At 32.1% G+C, this 27,032-nt stretch overlaps 3 protein-coding genes across 3 annotated transcripts; all 3 read right to left on the bottom strand.

Annotated features, from left to right (window-relative positions):
- Positions 1-7,991: 7,991 nt before the first annotated feature.
- On the bottom strand, positions 7,992-9,002 carry LOC132739406 (protein zntD-like). Its single transcript, XM_060727107.1, has one exon. It carries the CDS (start codon positions 9,000-9,002, stop codon positions 7,992-7,994), a length of 1,011 nt encoding a protein of 336 aa, XP_060583090.1.
- Positions 9,003-17,569: 8,567 nt separating this feature from the next.
- Positions 17,570-18,505, bottom strand: LOC132739407 (zinc finger and SCAN domain-containing protein 12-like). Its single transcript, XM_060727108.1, has one exon. It carries the CDS (start codon positions 18,503-18,505, stop codon positions 17,570-17,572), a length of 936 nt encoding a protein of 311 aa, XP_060583091.1.
- Positions 18,506-18,657: 152 nt separating this feature from the next.
- LOC132739408 (uncharacterized) lies at positions 18,658-24,458 on the bottom strand. The gene is made up of 5 exons (XM_060727109.1): positions 24,323-24,458; positions 23,548-23,647; positions 22,619-22,772; positions 21,288-21,629; positions 18,658-20,207 (listed from the first exon to the last, which is right to left on the bottom strand). The coding sequence occupies exons 2-5, from the start codon at positions 23,623-23,625 to the stop codon at positions 18,658-18,660; spliced, it is 2,124 nt and encodes a 707-aa protein (XP_060583092.1). The 5' UTR covers positions 23,626-23,647; positions 24,323-24,458.
- Positions 24,459-27,032: the final 2,574 nt, after the last annotated feature.

A 27,032-nucleotide genomic window follows, 5' to 3' on the forward strand; every position in this document is an offset into this window, starting at 1 on the left:
AAAATGTGAAAAAAGGAAGCGCGATATTAACATTTTTATGAAGTACAATTTACTAATCAGTTTTTCCTTAATTTGACGAAAACAAAACTTCCAATTACGATATTTCAACATAACATTTTGTAATATAGTAACTTGGGATGTTTTAGGATAAGAGTTGACTATCCCGATTTCCTAACAAAGCTTTGAACTTTTGTTAGTTTAAACATAGTTTATTTCAAACAAGTATACACATTTACAATTTGCAAATAGAATTTTACATCACATGAAACGAATGAAAAAGGATCAGAACCGAAAGCTGATGCTTATATAGGTCCTATATTAGTTTTATTTGCTATATATTGTCAGTGTGTATATGTATGTACATGGATATGCTTGAAAGAACAATGAGTAATTGTTTAATAAAAATGAATCTTATGGTATAGTTCGTAGTTGCTTAGAAGAAGGTTTAAAAAATATGTTTTGTAAAATAATCAACTATATGAAAAAAGAGGAAAAGAAGAAGTAAGATAGCAGAGAAAAGAAGATATTTCCAGACGGTACTTTTGTTGAAATATATTGTTGTGTAACAGTGCTCAAAGAAACCTCCAAATGTAAGAATGACATTTCTCTTATGTGTGAAGATAGCATTTTGGAATGTTTCAAATTCTGGGGCCTTCATTTTCAGTTACAGCTGGTTGAGGGTTACAGAACATACGTGACAATTTTTTGTATTTAGTGCTAGTGTTTATAGTGTTACATAAATACATTATTTTTATAAAATATATTTTGTTAAAACAGTTACAATGTAACTACATGTATACTTAATTTTTTAATATATATGCATCATACATTTTGCAATTCCTCTTGTATAATGTGTAAAATACATGTAATAAAATTGAACAAATGCTTTATGTCGCGGTTAAACCACAAGATTATGTCGTATAAACTAACATTCATTTATGATTGTTTCTTTTCTTTAGCAAAAAAAAAATAGAATCTAAATAAATTCGCTTGTGTATTAAAATAATTTACTTTTCGAGTACTGTTTCTTGATTTGCCAGCACTTGTATGTACATGTATGTAAAACCTTGGTTTGTAGCAATTTATGCTCAGTCATACGAGAGACCGGTAGGGCCATTTCACATTTCAACTTCATGAATTCACGATTTCAATATTCAACTTCATGAATTTAACTTCGTGAATTCACTATTTCAAATTTACGAATTCACGATTCCAACTTAGAGAATTCACGATTGTAACTTCATGAAGTACGAATCGTGGGTTCGTGAAGTTGCAATGCGATTCATGAAGATGAAATCTGGAATTCATGAAGTTTAAATGTCCCCACCGGTCTTTCATACAATCCTGCTGACTGGTTTAAATGTATTCTAATCACGAGCTTGATTGAAATGTTTATATAATGGGGGCATGGGACATATAAGTATATAGTATTTATTAATAATACATGTTAAAATTGTATCATAGTTTGGGGACATTTCTGTTGAAAATGTGAGAGTTAAATCGTATGTAATTTGCATGCACAGTGCGTTAACTGGAATGCAGGTATTAGTTACCCGCACTTTAGAGCATGCCCACTGATTGGCCATTGACTCAACCATTTTGAGAGTTGAAACCTTTGGTGTTATAAAGATAAAACACACACACAATTTTATGAGACGTGTTACATGCTGACTTGAATATGACGGGCCAAATCCCGGCAGAAACCCATATTGAATTCACCAGAGCACAGTTCAGCCACTGCATTGTTTCTGGGCAGGCTGTCAATTGCTTTACCAATACTAGCTGCCCTCAGTACTAGTACTTCGTGCGGCGCAATTTCGCCCTGTCGCTTGGCATTTAAGCCATTTCTTCGATTTGAGTAGAGCGATAATGTGACATCGCGACAACACGCTGCGAGACCACGCGCAATTTGGCGTGCATCGTTAGACAGGGCGACGAGATGAAAGTCCGACAACGCGCCGTTTGGCGCTTTGTTGTGCTGTCGCTAGCGACAACAGGAACCACAAAAGTGCTCCAAATCAGCCACCATATATTTCTGTAGAAAATATGTCAGAGTTAAATCATATACATACATGTACATACAAAGTGCGTTAACTTGGGTGCAGGTATTACTTACCCACACTCCAGAGCGTGCCCATCAAAGGGCTAAATGTCTCTGCAGTTTACTTATTGTGACGACAGAGAAAGGGATAGCGATAGAAATATCATATTCAGATACTCGTTCATTGGTTACTTTTTTCTGGGATTTCATATTTTGACAACAAGGAACGTGAAAATGGCTACGATCTGGTGTCCTAATTGTCTTAAAAATCTCTCTTAAAGTACAATGTCTATAGCTAAGATATTTGGCATGTAGAATCACCTTGTGGTCCCCTTTAAAAGTAGAGAGTAGTATTTATCATGTCCCTTAGGTCACTTTGTATATAGGCTTGTATATGAAAATTCATTCATTTTTTTTTTCCAGAAAACTGCAATGCTTAGAGCTAAGATATTTGTCATTAAGCATTTTTCGAAGAAGATATCTACAAAATGTACAAATATTTTGAAATTAGATAGCTAAGATATTATTTTGTACCCATTTCTAACATGATATAAACGGTTCACGGAAAAATGTAAGAGATCTGAATGCAAGAAGTATTGTTACACAGAACTTAAATATCTGAGCATTAAATAACTATCATGTAAATTTTATTTTAGAACTATCCTTTACATTTTATTGCATAATGGCAAGAACTATCCTTTACATTTAGGTTATCTTAGAATAGTAAAAATTATCCTACTTCTTTTAGAATGGCCAATGAGATTCCAAGATTTCAATCTGGAATTTTGAAATGACCAATTAAAACTCTTTTTATATTCAGTTCTTCCCTATAAATTTTATAGGACGTCAATACCGGCCGTCCGACCAGTTTAACATACGGACACTTTAGACTTTCCACCCCCCTCCCCCACCCAACCAAAAAAGAAATGCCGAGTGAAATTTAAAAATGTTGGAGCATCACACTAAATACTACGGAAGAGCATTAGTGCCAGGTGTATGTTTTTTATTAACTCGAAATTTCGAGTTACTAACTCGAAATTTCGACTAACTAACTCGAAATTTCGACTTACTAACTCGAAATTTCGAGTTACTTATCTCGAAATTTCGATTTAATAACTCGAAATTTCGACTTACTAACTCGAAATTTCGACTAACTAACTCGAAATTTCGACTTACTAACTCGAAATTTCGAGTAACTTATCTCGAAATTTCGACTTACTAACTCGAAATTTCGACTTAGTAACTCGAAATTTCGACATACTTACTCGAAATTTTGACTTAGTAACTCGAAATTTCGACTTAGTAACTCGAAATTTCGACATACTTACTCGAAATTTTGACTTAGTTACTCGAAATTTCGACTTAGTAACTCGAAATTTCGACTTACATTGCACGACTTTCATTGGTTGCCGGTGAAAGCAAGGATTGAATTCAAGATACTTTCTTTCGTGTGTAGTTGTTGCACATTGACAGAGCACATTTAACATTTTTTTAACAGAACAATTTTATAGGGTCAAATTGTCCACACATACTGAACAGATCCTTCGCTTTTTTGTGGAGGGGGGGGGGATGTAAAATCACACTTTCCACATTTCCGTGTTAACAGGGTGTTTCTTTTTCTTAAGCACACATACAACCATCATATGGAGAAACAACAAGTCCAAAACCCACCCTATTGTAAACTGTGCAATATCATGTGTTAAATAAGTTTTTTTTTTAAAAAATGACGTGTATAGGCCAGTTAGTCTGTCACGTTTCTTTATACTAATAATGTTTTTGTAACATTATTCATTATTTACTAATACTTTGATTCATATTGTGTTGATAAAAGTGATACTTGTTATAATATATATGTTGGGAACAATATAAAAGCATCCGATTTTACAAGAAATATAGTCAGTCCAACAATTTTGACAAAGGCCTCAGCACGCTCTATTTTGGCCACGCCGCGATACTTTCCTCAGATGTCCCACACGTAAAGTATAGGATCGGTTTTTTTACAGTGATGAGGAGAATATGATTAGTGAAAAGATATGTTCGAACAGATGGGATACAATACAACGTATGAAGAACACCTGAACGTACGAATTAAAGGAAGCCTTGTATTTTTTATGTCGGGTGTGTACATGCCATTACTAAGTTTAAGTTAAATTTCAATAGTTTTTGTCCAGGCACCAAGTTCTCCATCTCCATCGTTCAAAGGCACTGCCTACTATATCTTATACCATCTAAAATAACTTTGGCCATTCTTGTAATGTTAATAAGTCGAAATTTCGAGTTACTAAGTCGAAATTTCGAGATAATTAACTCGAAATTTCGAGTTAGTAAGTCGAAATTTCGAGTTAGTAAGTCGAAATTTCGGGTTAGTAAGTCGAAATTTCGAGTTAGTAAGTCGAAATTTCGAGTTAGTAAGTCGAAATTTCGAGATAAGTAACTCGAAATTTCAAGTTACTAAGTCGAAATTTCGAGTTACTAACTTGAAATTTCGGGTTAGTAAGTCGAAATTTCGAGTTAGTAAGTCGAAATTTCGAGTAAGTAAGTCGAAATTTCGAGTAAGTAAGTCGAAATTTCGAGATAAGTAACTCGAAATTTCGGGTTAGTAAGTCGAAATTTCGAGTTAGTAAGTCGAAATTAGTAGTAACTCGAAATTTCGAGTTAGTAACTCGAAATTTCGAGTTAATAAAAAACATACACCTGGCACTAATGCTCTTCCGTAAAATACTGTATTCCTTGAAATGCTTAAAAGTCGCCTTTTCACCCAACAAAATAAATTTTAAAACTCTAACACCGATTTATATTCGATAATGAATGAAAATTGTAAGAATCGGCGAAAAAATATATTGAGCCTCGTGATGACTAAACCAACATAAAGGGTTTGCGACCAGCATGAATCCAGACCAGCCTGCATATCCGCGAAGTCTGATCAGGATCCATGCTGTTCGCTTACCAGCCCTATTACAAGTAGAGAAACTGGTAGCGAACAGTATGGATCCTGATCAGACTGCGCGGATGCTCAGGCTGGTCTGGATCCATGCTGGTCGCAAACGCATAACGTTGGTTTTGTCGTGACACTGCTCATATTATTCTACTTTTGATCAAGATATATGCAAGCGTTATTAAGAACAGAACAGAACATACGTTTTATTTAGACTTGTACATAGTACATCGTCATGCATTTAGATAAATAAAACAATTATCACGTCACGTGATCATGGTAACACAAAGTACAATACGATACTTAGAATATATAATAGAATGTACATTGTTATGAGTAATAAGTAAATATTTTCTCAATCATAGCAGTAATAGAAATTCTACTGGCAACCTCACAGGATATTGTATACCATATTTTACCCAGTGAGTCTAACCATCCCACCGAAAGTAAAGGCGAAGGATAGATGTTAACCAGCAGCAAAACTAAATACTTATTGAGCAGTTTCTTTCTAGATAAAGAGGTATTGCTCCAACATTGTTGTGAGTTTAATCCCCTTTGTCTGTCTGTTCATCTGCCCGCGATAATTGGAACTTGTGATAACTCAAAATGTACTGAAAACATTTTCTTACAACTGTGAATGTGGATAGATGGCAGATTGCAGATTCTTTTTTTTTTTTTTTTTTTTTTTTCTGACAATAAAATTTGGTTGTTATTGTAACAAATGACTTGAAATATTGCAAAAATTCCAATATTAAATTTGACATGATAAAAATGCGTGAAGTTATATTACTGCATTAGTCCCCTTTTGTTACTATTTTTATATACTGTTTGTATATTCGTTACAATTATATTAATAAATCAAACTTATTTTGTTCATTTTGACTACTCTTTTGTATGTTCCAAAGGTATGTTCCATTTAATATAAGCCTACCAAAGTTCATGTTGAACAATGTCTTTTGTCCGCACATTCATCTATGATATACATGTGTACATTTCTGGTTAAATCCAATTAACCATTGAAAAGTTGTTGAGAATATCTGGTCATCAGATGTCAACAAGTTCATCGTAGTTGCTGCATTTCTCACTTGGACGCCCTTTGATGCTTTGTTGTTATAACCTGATGTACAGTTTGCCGCGAAACATGTGAGAGACACTTTGAAAAATAAAGTCGATGAAAGTTTTGTTTTGGCTTATTTTCATATGGATTTTTATATATCTTGCCAAGAGTAGTTATTGATATATGTAGAAAATGAGTAGCATTATAGGTGAAAAAGAAAATGTACATGCTTTGATATTGTTTATTTCATCTTATATTTTTTACTGTAGTGACACAAAAAGAACAATTTTGTTCTACTGTCATCTAACATTACATTTACAAATATTGTAAGTCTTATTTGTATTGGAATTACATGTACTTTCCTTACACCGTAGGCATCAGTGAAAGCATTTTTTATTTAATATCTGGCCCCACTCTCATGAACAGTGCATTCGATAAGTGTAATTATGCAAATTTAAATGAATTACAAAACATCCAGAACAATGTACATTAGTACTTAATCCAACCAGAAAATGACATGTGTGCAGGAATGATTTGGTGGGCGCATTTCCTTTGCACAGAGCTTCTCAATTGCTGCAATGCATCAACATTTCTACCTGTAACCTCTTTGAAATTACTTGCAACACTTTGTTGATTGCTTGTTTCTATCATAGAAATTGAATGTCATTTATATTTGGTCCTATACACCCGAAATCATACCCAAAAGAAAAACAGTCAGGGTAATTTCCTGAAAATGTACAGCAGTTGATATTCCAGGAAACTTCCTTTTTATTTTTGTGACAGTTGCCAAAATCTTTCATTTTCAATTTTATTTTCAAATCTCCTTTTGGATAGTCACAAAAACATGCAAAGCCACCTTACTTTAAGTTGCGCATCAACATGTTATCATTCAGAAATATTGCTCTTACGCCACTGTCAAACAACAAAGAAATGTACTGACAGAACTATCAAAATATTTCGACATTATGTATATACATGTATAATTAATAACTTCCACTGGTGCTAAAGTTCGAATATGTCCCATGCCCCCATTATATAAACACTTCGACCAAGCTCGTGATTAGAATACATTTAAACCAGTCAGCAGGATTGAGCACAAACTACTACAAACCAATCTTTCTACATACATATACCTACAAGTGCTGACAAATCAAAAAACTGTACTCGAAAAAAATTAAAGAATTCACACAATGAAGCGGAAATAAATGTTTTTGTTTTATTTATTATTTTCATTGTAAAATAATGAAACAATGAGAAATGAATGTTTGTACCGACATAATCTTGTAGCTTTAAAGCGACAAAGATGTTCAATTTTATTACATGTATTTTACACATTATACAAGAGGAATTGCAAAATGTATGATGAATATATATTAAAAAGTTATGCAAAGTTACATTGTAACTGTTTTAACAAACTATGTTTTATAAAAATAATGTTTTCATGTAACACTATCAACACTAGCACTAAATACTAAAATAGTAACGTATGTTCTGTACTATATTTTATAAAAATAATGTTTTCATGTAACACTATCAACACTAGCACTAAATACAAAAATAGTCACGTATGTTCTGTAATCCTCAACCGGCTGTAACTGAAAATGAAGGCCCCATCAGAATTAGAAACATTCCTAAATGCCACAACTGAGAGAAATATCATTCTCACAATCGGAGGTTTCTTTGAGCTCTGTTACATAACAATGTTACAACGAAATTTCAAAGCTTTTTAATCAACTCTTATTCTAAACTATTGTGCTTCTTAAAAATTTAATATAGCGTTTCTTCTTTTGCAATTTTAAAGTAACTATAAGGCTTTGATTAACAAAATATGCACACTAGCGAACATACAAATTACATACATATATTAAGAATACATTATTATTTTTACTCTGAAAATTGACTAAAAAGAAAAAAGCTAAGTGGTTTATTTAAACTTTCTGGGCGTTAACTAGTATGTATTATTCTTCGTGTTCAAGCAACCGTGTACAAGCAATAAGCGCAAATCCGAAAATAGTTGTGAATACTTTAAAAATGTCATGGTCACCGGATCCCAACTCGCGTTGTAAAATCTCGAAGAAGGTGACAAAAAGAAAAGTACCGGTTGCAATACCCTGCAATATGGCAGACGATAAATCTTTTGCTTCTGATTCGCCAGAAAGATTAATACTTTCACCTATTATAACACCACATGGACTCATTAAAGCGAAAACTACAATGACACAAATGGTTTTCTTGACGGAGGCGAGGAGCTCTAAAGTTTGAACCCCGATTGTGAAGAATACAAGAACTTTGTGTAAACACAGGGCTGCTAGAAGCTCGTAAACTTTAGAATCATCTTTTAGAAGCCCAAGCGCGAGACCGTCAAAAATCATGTGTAAAGATAATGCTATTAATAGCACAAGACCTCGTAACCTTGACCTTGTAGGATCACGATTATCGTCTGCGGAATCTCTGACTTCTGTAAGAGCTTCATTTGTCGATTTGATTTTAACTTCTTTTGCAACTTTTGCATTTCTTATTAGAATTCTATCACTGTCTTGGAATACAACTTCTTTCGTTTTAGAATTTGCAGAGTCATTTCTAACTTCTGAATAAGGTCTTTTTGTCGGGCTGTCGACCGATTCGTCCACCGCGCCATATGTTTGATACGTCATGTCGTCATGGTACGAAGAATCTTCTAAATCACTTGCTACTTGTATAGGGTCTTTTGTGTACACCCCTTTATATCTTTTCCCGCTCACTATCTTGTAACTTACTGCCACATCTGCACGGGCTGATTCTGACATGGAATTTCGTTCTTTTGATCTGGGGTCATTGTCTGGGCGAATTGGGCGAGATGTCGTATTAGAAGAGCAACACTTGTGAGCAATATGCTCAAGCATTAGAATCATGAAAAATCCAATACACATTGCCAGTTCGGTGAAAGGATACTCTGAACTAAACTCAAGACCTTCCAATGCATGTTCCATGCTTTCGCGCGCTTCCGGAAGTAAACTTAAAACGGAAGTAGCGAAGAAAACGCCACCGGAAAAGCAATTCAGAAGACTGATTGCACCAGTGAATTTTGTTGAAGTTCCAAGTTTCAGCACCAAACATTTTACCGTAATGCAGGAAATTACTCCACTTAGTACAGAAAGACCAAACAAAATGAAAGTTGAAGCTAGTTTAGCAGTAGCCACCATATTTTAAATTCGATTTTGAATTATTGTATCACAAATGATAAACGACTCTTCTGCAGTGTCGATCTATATTATATGTACATCAAAACTTATTGTTACGATCCAAAATACCTTAACACTTTCACATTTTGTATTTAAGAAGTTGATACAATATTTGATATATAACAATTAATATCCGAGCAATAAAACCCGCGTCACACTAGAGCAGTTGCAATTGCGTGTGGAATTTTACAATTTATCAACGTGTACATGTATACAGTACTTTATCACAACATAAACACCGGTATAAACTGATAAACCCATGTTAACCTTGTGATAACTGCAATCTTCACATTTTAATTGAACTAACGCAGTAAAGGTCATTTGTCCGAGGATCAATCATGGTGAAGTAACGTGAAAATTTTTAATGACTTTTTAATGTTAATAAATCCATTTAACTGCAACAGATATATCATTTCCTACTACATATCTATCTATCTTTTTCTGTCGAATTCGAGAAGTATACATACATGGAAAATCCTTCCAAATACACAATATTAATTCGTTTATAAATACATGTATAATGGTCAACATTTCACGTTATTTTCAAATGACTTTCACATTTTTATAAACAACAATAAGAACATGTACATGTCATTTTAAACTATTGTTCAATGTATGTTACAATAAGACACATATATGTTTATCTACATCAAAATACAAACGCATACAAACGCATTAAATTATGTTATTACCATGCCAAATTGAAAATGGGAAATGTACATGATCATTTTAAGGTTGTTCTATTTTTTAACACTACATGTATACCGTTGCTTTAAATAACCATTCACGACGTATACAGTCATAAGCAGTTAAGCACTTAATTTTCAATAGATAATACATGTACATTTATACAGCTGTTAGTTAGAGCTAGGCAAAACATAACTGGATATAATACAGGACGTGCAGCTTCCCTTGATTTACAATCATTTATCTTGTATAATTGTTTGAATGGATATTGCATTGTGAACAGCTGTGTATATGTTAAAAAATCATGAATTTATTTATCTGTCATTTACTTTATATATTTGTCAAACCGAATTTGAAATCAAGTACAAATACGTATATGTATTTCAAATTCCTCTCTGGTTTAAGTAAATTACAAAAACGATATAAAAATCATGTTAGATGTAAACATTAAATAACACAAATACTGAAAAATAAAAAAAAATTGACTAGGAAGTTCATATTGGTTTGTTTAGGCTACCCGTAAATTAAGTTCACTGTTTTCAACCTCTAACTTCTCTTATTTTGGTTATTTTGCCGAAACTATTATTCATCAGCCATTGGCAAATGTTTTCCGACACACACAGACAGAATACGATCGCAAACAAATGCTTGTTATTAAAGCGGGTCAATGCCATTCTTGTTTACCAGGTACCCAATATTAAGTCTTCCCGCTTTTATGCTTTTATTTGACCTGTCGGACATCAGACGACAACCTTTTGGACTCCGCGGTAAATTAAATAACGTTATGTTGTTATTAATGAACTAAACAAATAGCGTAAGAATGTTCAAGTTTTACAAAATTTATTTAGTCTATGTAAGCCCTTACCAATCAACCTTGCGAATTTGAAAAATCCGACGACAAGAATATGAAATATCTCTAATTTCAATATACGATCGTGCTTACAAAATTATCATAAAAATATGATTCAGATCGGGGCTGGCGGTTGTGTAATAAAAACTAATAAACAATAATTAAATAGTAATAAATAATGTTAAACTTTAAAATAGAAAGTGTCAAAACGTTGAATTAATTTAACTCTCTTTTAATATAATTCACCTAGAAAAATATATTCAAATTACTAATGCAAACCTTTTCCGAAACAGAATACATAAGTTTTATTTCTGATAATAAATCTAATGTAAAAATAAAATAATTATAAAATTTTTGTTACAGTTTTCTTAAGTTAATTTTCTCTTTAATAAAATAAAATACTGCTTTATTCGATACATTTGTTTGCGCACGAACCTTTAAGATAAGAACAGAACAGAACAGTTTTATTAAGACTTGCACAAAGTACATCATCTGCAATACATTATATTCGCATATATTTTAGCTGCATGAAAATTTACAAACAAAATCTGGATATCACATTTTACGTATTCAATAATTTCATGATAAATTAAAGTAGGTAGATAAACAAATAAATAACAGCATATAGCTATGGAAAAAGATGATTCAATTTCAGACATCATTAGTTAATAGTGTATACCTAATGGAAAGAGCTTCTTATAGGTAAGAACATAAAGTACCCGTTAACTTGTTCTTCTTTTTTAACCTTAACGATAATATTAGTAAGTAAAGACCATTCCTCGGTTAATAAATTACGAAAGTGAGTCCAATTAAAATCAAAGCACAGAAGGCGCTGAATTTGTTTGGGTCTCAGAATGTCAGAAAGGTGAAAGTTGTGAGATTATAAACCAATTTGATTTTGTGTAGTGCCACCAATGCTTTCAAGTGTTTTAACTGTAGTAAATTGGCTATAAGACTAATTGCAACACTGATATTCAATTCAATGTTTATTTGACTTAAACAATTTGAAAAAAAAATGAGTTGCCTTAACTGGGATTTGAACTCCCAGACCTCTCGATTCCTAAACGAGCGTGCAAATCCCTCGGCCACGGTGAAGTTATATGTGAAGTGCCTGAAGAGAACCATATTATTCTAAATTAGGGTTTGTAACTCGCTTAACCTGTTGTTTAACACAGATGTAAATAATCATGGAGCTTACTATAAGCATGTATATCTATAAAGAATAAAACAATATTAGACCATTCGGGAACTATTTTGCTTGAAAATTAATGCGCCTGTCATTTGACAATCTTTACGCAGTGATCTCCCCTGAATTTTTCGGCGTAAGTGTACATATAAAGGACAGTAACCGCCTAAAAAAACGGACTACTTTCGGCATTTGCAATTAGTCTGAAATTTCGCTACCATTTCTGACGACCCAAATATAAAAAAATATACAACTATATATTTATGATTTAAAAAATTGACTACTTGTTAGCGTTGTTTATTATATAGTTGTAAATGATTGAGAAATATATTGATAAAATAAAAATGCGAATTTTTATTTTTTCGTATTTTCACTGTAAAAAATATTTTTCACTGAAGTGAAGCATATTTTCCGTATTTTCTTAATTCAGCCAATACACAATATTTAAGGGGAAATCTTTCACAAATTGTAACGTAAAAAATAACGTAAATAACAAACAGAAAATTCAAGTTTTTCATGTAAAAATGATTTTTTATTTTTTTAACTTTGTGGTATGAAATTTTATAATGAAAATAAATCCTGTATTTATAGTAAAAAAAAGACTTCAGCATCCTATTTACTGTTTACAGTAAATACATCAGTGATTTCCAAACAAGTTTAATGTTTTGATTTGATTCAACCTTTAAACGCGTTGAATTACAAAGAAGGTATTTCAATCAAATTCAACAATGTACCACAAAGCGGCAAGATTCCAGTTTAATTTATATGAAATTTGTTGTTGTTAGTTAATCGAGTAACTTTGCCTCATAACCTTGAATCTATTTTTTTAAACCAAATGCGGCACAATTATGAATGCTGTAATAATAAAGTGTTTTCTACCATCAAAACCCAATATGACTCGTGAAACAATTCAATATTCTTTTCTTCACATAATGGGAAAATTGTCGTCTGCAAAAAATTTAAATTACGGTCCATCATTTTTATATTTGTTTGGTTCTCCTCGAATCAAAAATAATGTTCTGGTACCGAGCAAAGCCTATCCACGATACGCTAAGATTTCATAGATTTATTTTAAAATTAGAATTTTTGACACTTTTTAATGGTGTGCAGCTTTGTGAATCTGTTTCGTTTTGAAACTCTAATTTTATGTGATGGGTTTCTCCTGTCCTGATTTAGTTTTTGAACTTTTGAGACTTTTATGACAACGTGACATCAAACTGGTATATGATATGATAAGAGTACGAATTATATAATAACATTACCGTGACATCACAAAAATGTGAATATTTTTGTGATGTCACGGTAATGTTATTATATATAATTGGCGAACGTCACTTAGCATAAATTTTGAAAGTGCCTGACTTATTCTTAATTTTAAAACATGTTATACAATTACTTTTTTGAGTGAATATTGAATATATCTCACTTAAAAATGGAGTTGTTTTCTTTTCCAGTTGTGCTTTCCCCCGTCTTGAACATATCAGAAATACTCCGGCCAGACTTTGCGAGATTATATTATTACATGTATCTGAAATAAACGGAATCATCTCTGTAATAAATTCTTAAGCACTTTTGAAATATATTATGCACGAATCGTGAGTTATTTCACATTCTGGCGTTACTGGGCATACACGGTGAAATTTATCTCCCTAGTCCGTGCGACAGGTCACAGATATCAACGTTTGTGTAAAAGTGCATATACATGAACGTATATATATATACAAAAGTTCAACAATTAGGATATTTGGGATAAATATATACATTCGTACTCTTATCATATCATACCAACTTGATGTTGGTAGTTTGACTTCCAGATCGCGGCGGATACCCAAATTGAATTCACCAGAGCACAGTTCGACCACCGCATCGTTCCAGGGCAGGCCGTCAAGCAGTTTACTCGTACATGTACTACATGCCTTCACTTCCGCAGGGAACTGATATCTTCTGTACATGCTAGCGCACGGGGACTGTGAGAATGACCGTAGAAAGGAATTCATGATCAATCACAACGAAAGTGGCCTGCACGGTCCGGGACCCGAACCCGGGTCGATGTACGTTTCCGTACTTGAGTATTGACTTTGATCATGGGGGATTAATTTTGTAAAATAATGTATATCATATTGGAGATAATAGCCACTATTACTATCACAGGCACAAGTTTCTTTGAGTCCATGTACATTGTTCTTTTCATTTTACTTTTAAATTCATTTTCCATCTATAACATTTATGTATCAATTAAATAAGTTATTAATTCTTTATTTTTTAAAGGACGACGTGTCGTTATTTTGCAGTTTTTATTTTGTAAAATTCACACGGCAACTTTCCCATCTGTACTGTTGCAAGGAAAATACATAAAATATTTACACATAACGTGCATGTATGGCGAAAAAAAAACCCTTCAAACACCCGACGTTAAACCGGATCTTTAGTTATAAATGTAAATTTTAAACAACATAAATATAAACACCACATAAATCCGGGTTTTATTAAAACAAGGGGACCTTGATGTTCCTTACATCGCTCACCTGACTATTTGACTCTTAATTAATGACAAGAGACAATTAATATTGTAACTTTAGAATGAAAAACAGTTAAAATGTCATAATCTTAAACTGATATCATAAGGTTTATATCTGCATCTTAAACCGTGCAAATGTAAACAAGGTTTTTCCATAGTTTTTGACCCCGGATGACCCAGATTCAAATTTTACATAGAAATCATTTGAACAACCTTGCTGGCAAATTAGCAGGGGTTATATGGGCTGATAATAACGTTAAACCTATTAAAGTATTTATGACATAACGTTATACCTATTAAAGTATTTATGACATAACGTTATACCTATTAAAGTATTTATGACATAACGTTATACGTATTAAAGAATTTATGACATAACGTTATACCTATTAAAGTATTTATGTAAATTGCTGATAATAACGTTATACCTATAAAAGTACTTATGTAAAATTGCTTATAATAACGTTATACCTATAAAAGTACCTATGTAAAATTGCTGATAATAACGTTATACCTATTAAAGTATCTATGTAAAATAGCTGATAATAACATTATACCTATTGAAGCATCTATGTTAAAGTGCTGATAATAATGTTAAACCTATTAATATATCTATGTTAAAAAGCAGATAATAACGTTATACCTATTAATGTATCTATGTTAAATAGCTGATAATAACATTATACCTATTAAAGAATCTATATATGTATAATTGCTGATAATAACGTTATAACTATTAAAGTACCTATGTAAAATAGCTGATAGTAATGGTGAACCTATTAAACCATCTATGTTATATTGCTGATAATAACATTATACCTATTTAAGCATTTTTGTAAAATTAATATATTGGGGTAAGAATTATAGTAGCTCTCCCGGGCCACTGTTAGGGTCTTATGGAGACATTCTATCTTTATTGGAGAAGAACACCTCGAGTGTCCCTCAAGCATCATTTTCACAAGCTGCCAAAAAATAGTAGAACCACCGACCTTCCGTTGCCTTGCTGGATAAATTCCTAATGTAAAGGAATGAAAATCTCTGGCAGCATTTGAACCCACAGCAGTAAGGGGCAAGTTCTTCATAGTCAGGCACTTTAATTAACACTCAGCTGGGGTTTTCACATTTTATTTGCAAGACACTGCCAGTAGGGCAAAATATCTAACTTGGCATATTACTAAGAAGTTTGATATCATACACATCAACTAAGTATGAAATATTCATATAATATAAATAAAAGAAAGAAAAGAAACACATATTTCAAGGACAATATTCTTTTTATTGTTTTTCGTTAATGTATAAAACAATGAGAAAATAACTTAGTCTTACTTTTTAAGTTCCACTATATTATTTTGTGCACGAGCTTGCAGTTTTCTACTGCTACACATTTAGATGGTCTTGCAAATAAAAAAATTAATGAACTTTTTAAATTTTAATAGTTTTGATTATTTAAAAATGACCTAATGAACTGCCAAGTTAAAATGGAAGAATTAGTTCATATACATTTAAAAAAGGACTTTATGACTTATTGACATAGTTCAAATGGTTTGAAAAGGACTACATAAGTGATTATTCCTATGTAAAAAATAGTAACGGGTCTTTTTAAACTTATTACCCAATATAGTAAGTTTATAGATACATGTAGATTAAAAAGAACTTTCATGAAATATTATATGCGATATAGTTCAGATAGTTTGGAAAAAAAAACTATTATGTATGGATAGAGTTGTTTGAAGAATAATTTTGAACTATTAAATGTAATAATATCGTGCAAAATTTAATAAAGGGAGGTAATTATGAAATAAAAATCAAGATATATAAACTTATTTTTTCCACAGCCAGTGAACATTTCAAACTGTCAACACATATTATATAAGGCATCAAACAAAAAACAAAATACATGTATAACAATTCCATGTAATGTTCATTAATACTAAATATAAAGAAAACTTTTCTAAAAATATGTTTTATCCAAAGTATAAGTGCCTATAAAAACAGTACCTGCTGCATGGACTAAAGTAATACAAGAAACTTCATATGTAATACCTTCCCCCCCCCCCCCACAAAAAAAATTAAAAAAAATAAACTGGAAACTAGTCTGTGGATTAAGTGTTGCCATTGGTTAATTTCAAAAAATATTTGTTCAGAAACAACCAATCAAATGATAATAACTTTGGACTGGTTTCTATGATTATATTAAAATGCTTTATAGAGACTGAAGCAAAAGTAATTTGTACATCTAGTTTGCTGATTTTCAGTACCCATTGATCAAATAAAAAATAATTAAATAAATTTTTACATGACATAACATAGTAACAGCATTAACTTATTATTTAAACACTACGGTTACAGATCAATCACCTGTCAAAAGGTAGCCAACTAAAGTATATTTGCTTGTCTCGTATATTATGTTCCAGATGTTACAGTTAAAAATAAATTAAAAAAACATCTCTGAATTACAAAGGATGAGACATAATCGAAATAATTTAAACATTGGCTTGAATAATAACGATATATACATATAGTTAGATATAGTCCAATTTGAACTACAATTTTTGGTATAATTGCTAAAACAATTATGGTAAAAACAAATATATAAGAACACAACAGTACTAGTAAAAATATACAACAGAAAAAATATACATAACAAGAATATGAAAAACAATAAATTTAAATAGAATAACAACTTTGAGATATATCTGGCCCAGTATTAGTTGCAAGAATATGACAAATTCTTTGGAACATTTATTAAACTGTAGGAGGGAAAGTTTTCTCTGTATTACAAAAAGAGAGAATGTTACATCATTTTTTGCTGAGATATTTAGATATTAACATTAATATATGTTCAACAAGCACAAAACTTTATTTCAATTTATACTAAGTTTTTTGGGTGTTTTTTTGTCATTTTTTGTTTGTTTGTTTTTTTTTTGCTCAAGATTTTTCAATACATGCTATTTACATAAAGGAATGGTCACTCCCCTTCGCTTAAGCTAGCTAGATTCTTTAACAAATTATAATGTCTGAACTTAGATGGGCATGGAAATTAACTTCCCTCTGCATGTGACAGTCACTGCAGCTTATGATACATTCAAGTCTGTATCAAACATTCGTTCACTCAAAAAGTTGCTCAGGTCATTCAAAATGTTTCCAAAATCAAACATGTTTTCAGCCCTTTGGGAATTCCCAACATCATTCTTCTTGGCATCACTATCATTACGAATGATACCCTGTGAACCAAGTATGTTTTCTTCTCCATTAGGCATGTTAACTTCTGTACAAGAATTCAGGTTATCAGGTCCACCATCTATGTCATTACCTTTATCTTCTTGAACCTTTTTTTCATGATTGTTGTCTTGATTCAAAGGTTCCTTTGATAGATTTTTACCGTTTAGTCTCATAATTTTACATATCTCGCCTGGGTTTTCAAATTCACATTCTTCCTTGTGTTTCACAAATTTTGTTCTTGTAAGGAATGCTTTCAAGCACACTGAGCACTTCAGATTTTTTTCACCAGTATGTAGAACAATATGATCGCGAAGATTAGCATTTCGAGTAAAGCTTTTATCACAATACATACAATTGAACTTTTTTATCTTATCAGAGACACTTGCTGTTTTTACACCATCACCTCCTAGTTGCTTGTCCTTACCTTCTGGTTGCTTGTCGGCACCTTCTGGTTGCTTGTCAGCACCTTCTAGTTGCTTGTCGGCACCTTTAAGTTGCTTGTCGTCACCTTCTAGTCGCTTGTTGTTACCTTCTAGTTGCTTGTTGTTACCTTCTAGTTGCTTGTTGTTACCTTCTAGTTGCTTGTCGGCACCTTCCAGTTGCTTGTCGGCACCTTCTAGTTGCTTGTCATTACCTTCTAGTTGCTTGTTGGCACCTTTTAGTTGCTTGTCGGCACCTTCTAGTTGCTTGTCGGCACCTTTTAGTTGCTTGTCTTCATTGAAGTCACCTTTAACCGGTTTAATTTTTTTTTCTCGTTTTGTTGTGAAACCCAAAATGTTTAAAAGCATGCTTTCCCTGGGTTTTAAATTTTTACATCTTTTTGGGGTGATTTAAAAAAAATTTTCCCCTTTTCTAGGGAAATTTTTTTAAACTAACAAAGAACCCTTCGGGATTTTTCACCATTTGGGGACAACAATATTTGGTTTAGGGGGACTATGTTTTAAGAAATTTTTTTTGACAATTTTTGGCATTTATCCCTTTTTTTCATGGGGATGTCTGAAATATTTTCATTGGTTTTTATATTTTGACTGGAGTTGAAATTTGCCGTGAGAACTGAAGTTGGTTTTCTAGCAAGGGATGCGATTTCTGCCTTAAATGACACTGGTTTGGCCACATTCATTTCTGCACCCGTTCCTGACCTCGAAGAGTTACGATATACATTTTCATCAGTGACTACTGCTTTGCATGAATGTTTTTTGAGACTAAATCGAAATGAAAACTTCTTAAAACATGTTTTGCACTTGAAGCACTGTTTCTCATCGGGCTTAGAGACACCGGGTGATATCTCATGATTTACCAAGCGTGGTTTGGGACAGAAATTTGGATTTTTTCGGAAAATATCTTTCACAAACTTCGGTATAGTGTAGCACCTGACATGATGCTCCCTAAGCTTTGCAAGACTAGGCAAATTTTGATCACATCTAAAACAAGTGTATATCTTACTATGTGATCCCTGATGTTCTCTGACTTCTTTCAGACCTCTACAGCTCTTGTTGCAATACTGACATTTAAGATCTCCAGGTGAGATTAACTCTGATAAGCGATAAACTATATTTTTATACATGTATCCCTGAGCTGTATTGCATTTGTTAAGAAACACTAATTTCACTTCATTTGTATCTTCAATTCCACCTGTATTTGCCTTCTGTGTGTCTTGCATTTCACTTACAGTTTCTTCAGAGACATGCCTGTCTTCTTCAAGAGATACTTGACTCAGATTTTCTGTTTTGGAAGCTTCACCTACATGTTTCGAAACATTCTCTTCAACAATATTGCTACATCTTGTACTTGCAGCTTTCCGATCATTCTTAATGTTCTTAAAGTCATAAATAAGCTTAGAAAAGATTTCGTCCTTTTTAAATTCATCGAATTCACTTTCATCACATTCTGAATCAGTTTCTTTTTCATCAGAATTCATATCATCATCAAAAGACATGTCATCTTGATCTTCATCCAATTCGTCCAGTTCATCCAAATCATCAACTAAATTTCCTACTTTTTCAGCTACTACTTTATCGTTAGGTATACCGTTGGTATTTAGAGAGGTTTCAGGATCTTCATCTCTTTCATTAAATCTTTCAGGATCAGATACTTGTTTCATGGCACTGTCTCCAATATTTGTTTTGTGTATTCGCGAAGGGATATCTAAATGTTCCATCGGATTGTCTTTTGTCTCAGAAACACATTGTCTTTCTTGCAAAACATCTTGCCTGGTTTTTGCAATTTCTGCTTCTGTCTCAGAATTTGTCTCATGCACTTCTTTAGAACAGTTATCAACACATGCTAAAGCATCTACATTCCCTCTGTCAAATCTTCCATTTTGATCAGACTGCAATGTTTGGGCATTCATTGAACTGGTTCTCGCTGACTTTATTGAATCAGGACTGGACCGAACAACTTTGTCCTCTAATCTCATCTCTTTTGATTTAGCCCTACATTTTTCAACTTCCCTTTTTCTTTTAAACTGTCTCTTTTGTGATACTACTTGATCTAAAATTAGAAATATAAAATGATGATTAATATAATGAATTCCTGTTATTAGCTTATTTATTTGTTTGATATAGAATGAATGGGACAAAAAGTAATTGGACAAGCAACTACCAACTTTTCATAAAATAATGATCAGTACTGAATGACCTTGATTTTGACCACATTCATTATAACCTTCCATAATGTGCATTTGTAACATTAAGCCCTCTTATATCAGAATGACAGCTCCATTAACTTATTTTCATATCATGATATTACTGAAAGCAAGGGTCCTGAAGTCCTCAACTAACAGGGAAATTCCACATTAAAAAAATCATGAGTAATCACAGTGACCATCAATTATGAAGTCCCTGTAGGCATGTGTGATGTTTTCAAGCAAATATCATTAAAGGTTGTGGAGATATACTTTGCATTCAAAATATTAATCAAAAGTTTCAACGAAGGAAGTTAAAAATTTTAACATAGTAGGTTCAAAAAATTCAACAAAGGAAGTTTTAAAATTTCAACGAAGGAAGTTCAATATTTGAACAAGGGAAGTAAAAAAAATTCAACAAAGGAAGTTCAAGAATTTCAACAAGCAGATTAAAAAAATTCAGCAAAGGAAGTTTCAAGAATTTTAACAAAGTTAAACATTTCCACACAGGAAATTTAAGAATTTCAACAAAGAAAATCAAAAATTTCAAAAAAAAAAGAAATCAATGAACTTCAACAAAGCAAGTTCAAAAAGTTCAACAAAGCAAGTACAAGAATTTCAACAAAGAAAGTTTGAAGAATTTCAATAAAGGAAGTTAACGTTTTCAAAAAAAAAAAAAAAGAAATCAAAGAATTTCAACAAAGCAAGTCCAAGAATTTTAACAATTTTAAGCAAGTTCAAGAATTTCAACGAAAGAAGTACATAAAGGAGAATTATCTGAGAATACAAGTGATCTTGTAGGACCTTTTTGTTACAGAGATCCCTATGCAGATTGTATACTTAATTGTTAATATATCTTACCATTTTCCAACTTTATTTTAATAGTGTACATGCATCATTAGAAATAAGATTCTTTTATAAGTTTCTTTGTACATGTAATAACTTACTTTTCTGTAGTATGTTAGGAAATCCATCCTGTACACCCCTGAACCCTTGGTTAATGCCTGAAGTTCTTGCTGAGCCTACATCATCTGCTGCTGGTACTTTCATAGCCAATTCATTTTCCTTGTCATCCATCTTTTCTAGTTCATTTATTCTGTCACCTGAATCTCCTCCAGCTTCAGTTACAATTGTCTTGGAAATGCTGGTTTTTTTATACGAAACTATATTGTGCTTTGGTGAGGTTTTTGCACCAGACTCTTTAACATCAAACCGTTCCAGACTAGGCATTAGTTTTGTAGGACTCACTCCATTATCTGTCTCTGACTTGTGTATTTGAGAATGGATGTCTGAAATTTTCAATGAAAATTATGAATACTGAAGGCATCTTTTTCATTTTGATTTGGAGAAAATAAGGATCAGTTTGTTTCAGCAATAAAATATAATTAGGTCTTCACTACCTGAGAACCATTTCACCACCATACCACTTCACCACCTTACCATGAGACTATCTTATTACTTCACAATCTTATCATATCACTACAGTTCCACTTTACCACCTTAATACTTTACTACCTTATTATTTCACTACATTACCACTTCACTACCTTATCACTTCACCATCTTATCCACAGGGGACCCACACAGTGTTTGGATGGTATATACTGCTTGATAGTGACCTATAAATGAGATTTTAGTCATAACCTTATCATATGTATGTAAATATAGCCTATATTTATATACATATTATAAGGTTATGACTAAAATCTCATTTTAAGGTCACTACCAAGCAGTATATACCATCCAAACACTGGATGGGGCCCCTGTGATCTTATCAATTATCACTACAGTACATTACCACTTCACCAACTTATTACTTTACTTGTCTTCCTTATTATTTCACTACATTACCACCTCACTACCTTATCACTTCTTCACCATGTTACAACTTCATCACCATATATTTTCACCACATTTAACCACTACACCAATTTGATTTGTGTAATATTGTTACAATATAATGATAAACACAAAACAGTCAGCCATAATTAGAATAAAACATGTGTCACACTATGTCATCAGTGCTGGTTCGTACCAGGCAGTGTACTTATCAGTGGTTCAAAAAAGATTCAAACTTTAGCACAATCAACTAAAATGAATATGTCTAAACTAATTAAAATTTCACATAAATAGTGAGCATTTGTTCACTTCTTTTACAGCTTGATTAATTGCATACTACCTCTCAAAAAGTTTGATTTTCTAAAATTCTTTTTCAGGAATCTCCAAGCATACAGCCATAAGAACACATTCATTATGATTTTTTTTTAAAAAAACTCACGTTTCTGAATAAAATTAGGAAATCCATCTTGAACACCCCTGAATCCTTGCATGTAGACAAGCCCGTATTTTGATCCCACAATATGTGGCACTTCATCCTCTCCTGTAGCACTGATCATAAAACTTTCCTCACCTGTCTCTGCTAATTGGTTCACCTTAAAATACATTATCAAAATGATAATACAAATAAAGCAAATTCTACCAAAACAGGAATAATTTGAAATTGAAATAACTAGTGCTTTGATTGAAATTTAATAAAGAAAGACCATGAAAATGGCCTCCTTGAGTTTTAAATGAGCTCCATTAAGACTGAAAGCCTTGAAATATCATACCCAAGTCAGCTTAGCTAGTGCATTTAAAGCAGAAACTTGTGAAAATTATAATAAATATACTTAGAAATGAATTGAAAATGGAAAGTAAAGTGCATTCTGTTTATGTTAATATGTAGAAAGCAAATTATCTTTAAGTTACAATCAAATTATTGGTATTGATCTACATCAAATAGTATAAATATCTCAAACAAAAAACAAATCTAGTCTGGTTATCATACATGTTAAAAAACCTTTTTAAGGTACCAGTCAATAAACAATAAATTTGAATTTTATCTCAAGTCTCTGTTAAAGATACATGTGAATTTTTTCAATGATCAAGTGGGAGATTTCTCTTCAAGAAGAGGGAGATTTTAGAATTTGCAATAAACAAAGAAGGAAGTTCTGACAACAAAAAGAAGGAGATTTCTTTAATTTCTGAAAATACTCCTTATTTTAAGAAAATTTTTTGAAAATATAGCTGCAGAAAGTTGGAGTAGGCTGCCGGCCCCGCTAAAAGTGGAAGAGTTCACATGTATGCTGTTAGACAGGTAGTTCTACTATCATGTTTTGAACCTATGTTTGTGTTAGTTCTAGAGTGATACAAAAATGTGGAATTTACCAGGTGGAGAATCTGTGACCTTATGACTTTCCGTAAAATTTCTTTGCATTCATCTGAATCTGAGTTCTTCAACAACATGGTGAACAGGTTATCATTAGTTCTGGAAATAAAAACAAATTAATAAATTAACTTTGATCCATGTGTTATTCATGATTTGATTTAAATTATAAATATTGTTTAAATTACACTGTAGTTATCTGTTTATTATCTTTCGGAGCAGTGACCCAGTGGTTTAGGTTAAGTTGTTTGCTGCTCAAGCCAGGGAGCATCGGCTCAAGACCTTCTCGGGTCATGAACTGGATCATGAATATAACACCAGTATTGGTTAGTTCCAGGAAGCAGACTCGAAAGTTATTTACAAATTACAATGTTGCAAAAACTTGTTTCCCATCAAGCTTACAACAAACAAGTTTAGAATTAATTAGACTTTTTTTTTGTATACATCTAGGACTTAAAATACACTAAATAATATATTAAGTCCTAATAGTGTATACATGCAATAATGAAATGACAGGAATTGTGATGTTTTAATGAAAGGGAAGTAACCCAATAATGTTTACAATAAACGTCATGATTAGATTGTCTCCCTTTATTCAGAACATCGCATTTCAATATTAACAAGTTTTTAAGATTTTGACTTGATTATAATGCCCGGTATATCAGTGGTAAAACAGTAACCGTTACTAACGGACTCCTAATCCTAGGCGAATTTAAAAAAAAAATGTTCCTTGAATTCTGTAATAAGATGCAAGAGAAAAGAAATTTGCATTTTTACCACTGGTATGTGTCAGATCACGCTTCTCATAGCAATTATCACCTTTCTAAAACTTTGACAATGCTGTAATTCAGCACGATGCGTTCAAAATACCAATTTGCACTAGCAAGAAATCATAACTTTCCCACAATCTAACTTCCTTTATCAAGTCGTTTAAAGTCCAGTTTCCGTAATACGGTACGTAACGAGACTTCTCCTTCAATAATTATTGTTAGCTAAATTTATCAGAAGTATTGTGGACGCAAATAATGCGTTCAAGTTATGCAGTCATAGATATATTGGTATTAAAATTTACATGTACATAAAAAGTTAAATCAAACAATTTGTGAAACCTTAGCTGAGTAATAAATAAAACAAATATTCAAGGAAATAGTAGAAATAGTAGAAATAGTAGATATAAGTAACCTGTTGACACTTGTCCTGATCATTATTACAATGCTTTAGAAGCTTTTTGATATAATTATCGACGGATTGATCATTATTGAAAAAAATAACGGTCTATTTACCACTGAACCGACGTTTTGTATCCAAACTTCGCTGTTTCACAAGACTGTTCAAATGATAAACCGCTCGAAACACCACTAAAGATGTGCATCCAAAGTTTATTTAATATAAATCTCAAATTGCTAATGTACCGTACAAAAACATGTAACAGATATTTAGCAATGATGTAAAAAACTTAATATATTTCTATATATATATGCGCTGAACATTACCTAGGTATATAACACCTAATTATGTTGTTTGTTTGTTTGTTTGTGACGTTTGAGCATTGGTCGCGCGGTTGTGTTTACAGTAGATAGACCGCCTATTGTGATCACTGGGAAACAATTTCGACCGCATCTCTTGAGCTATCAAATGTGTTTTGAACGAATAATTTGCATTCTTTATCTGATTACTTTTAAATAGATATGTGTCGTGTTTATAAAGCATCCAATCATTTCAATAAAGTTGTGGGATTAGAAGAATATTAGCCTGTCTTGTTAATAAAATAAATCTTTTGAATGCTGACATTAAAAGAAACAAGGTTTGGAAATAACAATGTTTGAGAAATAACAATGTAGTTATAATTTTCGCACTTATTAAAACTGACGAATTATTTTGAATATTCTAGTTGATCCGCTACTATGCAGAGTCGCCCGGATGAAGTAGGCCTATCTCAACGCGCACGTGCAAAGAGCTAGATCATCGCCGTACGCATATAATTAATAGAGACTTTTAGGTTATATAAGTATCACACAAAAAGATGCCTTTATAGGATTGCCATAAAAAATATGGAAACAAATAAAAAAAATTCCCAATTGCGACTCCGTTGGACATGAAAATCATTAAGATAATCGTTGTAATACTATTTCGAAATTTATTCATTGCCATTCCAAAGAAAAGAGGTCAAGTGTTTTAAGAAAAATCCCTAAAAAGTATAATTTAACATGTCTAATTTCTTTCCTTGAATTAGTCAACGGGTCTCTAAAAGTACGTGTTCAGGAAACACATCATCATTATGAAATGTTCTGAACATGTGATAATGCATGTACAGTTTTTAGTTTGCTTGACTTTATCCTAAATCTGATTTGACTGGAATGCCTAACGGTAAATTTAAAAGTCATATTAATTTTCAAAATTTTGAGCAGCTAAGAAAATTGAATGGTATTTTGGTCTAGTTTTCTTAAAACATTATCAAAATCACTTTATTATTTGTCACTTCACGTATTTAATTCCATGTAATTTATGGGTAAAAAAGAGATCACTATGTAATATAGCCCTATTATTCCAATTTAGATTACTGTTAAAAATATTGTCTGCAAATGAAACTCCTACGAAATTTTCAAGACTGAACTCTGATTAACCCGAGTTATGTAAAATTTTCAAGGAAATAAGGGTCATTTTGGAAAATATCGATTCCTTTCTCAAGGTGAATGTTGCACTGTTTAGTGAAATATCTAGATTTCACTCTGAAAGAAAATGTAATAATAACTTTTTATATGTATTTTTTTAATAAAATTGTTATATTTTATTGCAATGTACTTTAGTTATATTTGTGTAATGATAACCTGTTGTCCTTGTAAAAGTCTAGTTCACTAAAAATCTGCATATTTAACCATGAATTGTTTAATTAATCATCACTGTTAGGAAGCATACTTTCACAATACGTAATTATATTTAATAATTAATATTTAACAGGTGCATGCAACCAAATTATAAAGGACTAGAACAACCAACCAAGCTAGCAAAACGGCAAAGACCCGATAATTGCAAGTCCGCAGTGTTAAATACAAGAATAATAGTTTCAAAGCAGCATCCCTCGATCAGGATCATATGCTAATTTTAATGTAAAATTGTATTTAAATGTAAAATATTTTGAAATGAACAAGTAAGCAATTTACGCATTGCAAACGGCAACTGCGATCTACATAAATTACCAAAAAGGATGGGGGCATGCAAAAGTAGCCCTTAAAGCATGAGTCACGCAATAGAAATATGATAATAACATGGAGTTAAATATAGATATAGTATATATATGTGGTAATGAATACTGCAAACCCAGTCATTTATCTCACATGTAAATTATTATTTGAATCGTTTTACTTTTTCTATAAGTCTTAGAACATTTTTCTCAATATTTGTATGATCTTGAAATATGTGGGATAATCTGGAGTCATGCAGGTTAAACCTATTTATTAGATGAGCCGTGTCACGACAAAACCAACAT

This window comes from Ruditapes philippinarum, unplaced genomic scaffold (assembly GCF_026571515.1).
Source record: "Ruditapes philippinarum isolate M1 unplaced genomic scaffold, ASM2657151v2 ctg19_1_1_1_1, whole genome shotgun sequence".
NCBI classification, from domain to species: domain Eukaryota; kingdom Metazoa; phylum Mollusca; class Bivalvia; order Venerida; family Veneridae; genus Ruditapes; species Ruditapes philippinarum.

Excerpts from the sequence above, each read along its gene's own strand:
- LOC132739406 (XM_060727107.1), bottom strand. The coding sequence starts at position 9,002 with ATGGAACATGCATTGGAAGGTCTTGAGTTTAGTTCAGAGTATCCTTTC.
- LOC132739407 (XM_060727108.1), bottom strand. The coding sequence starts at position 18,505 with ATGCTTTTAAACATTTTGGGTTTCACAACAAAACGAGAAAAAAAAATT.
- LOC132739408 (XM_060727109.1), bottom strand. The coding sequence starts at position 23,625 with ATGTTGTTGAAGAACTCAGATTCAGATGAATGCAAAGAAATTTTACGG. Across the intron at positions 22,773-23,547 it reads GGTCACAGATTCTCCACCTG|GTGAACCAATTAGCAGAGAC; the intron begins GTAAATTCCACA and ends ATGTATTTTAAG. Across the intron at positions 20,208-21,287 it reads TCCTAACATACTACAGAAAA|ATCAAGTAGTATCACAAAAG; the intron begins GTAAGTTATTAC and ends TTCTAATTTTAG.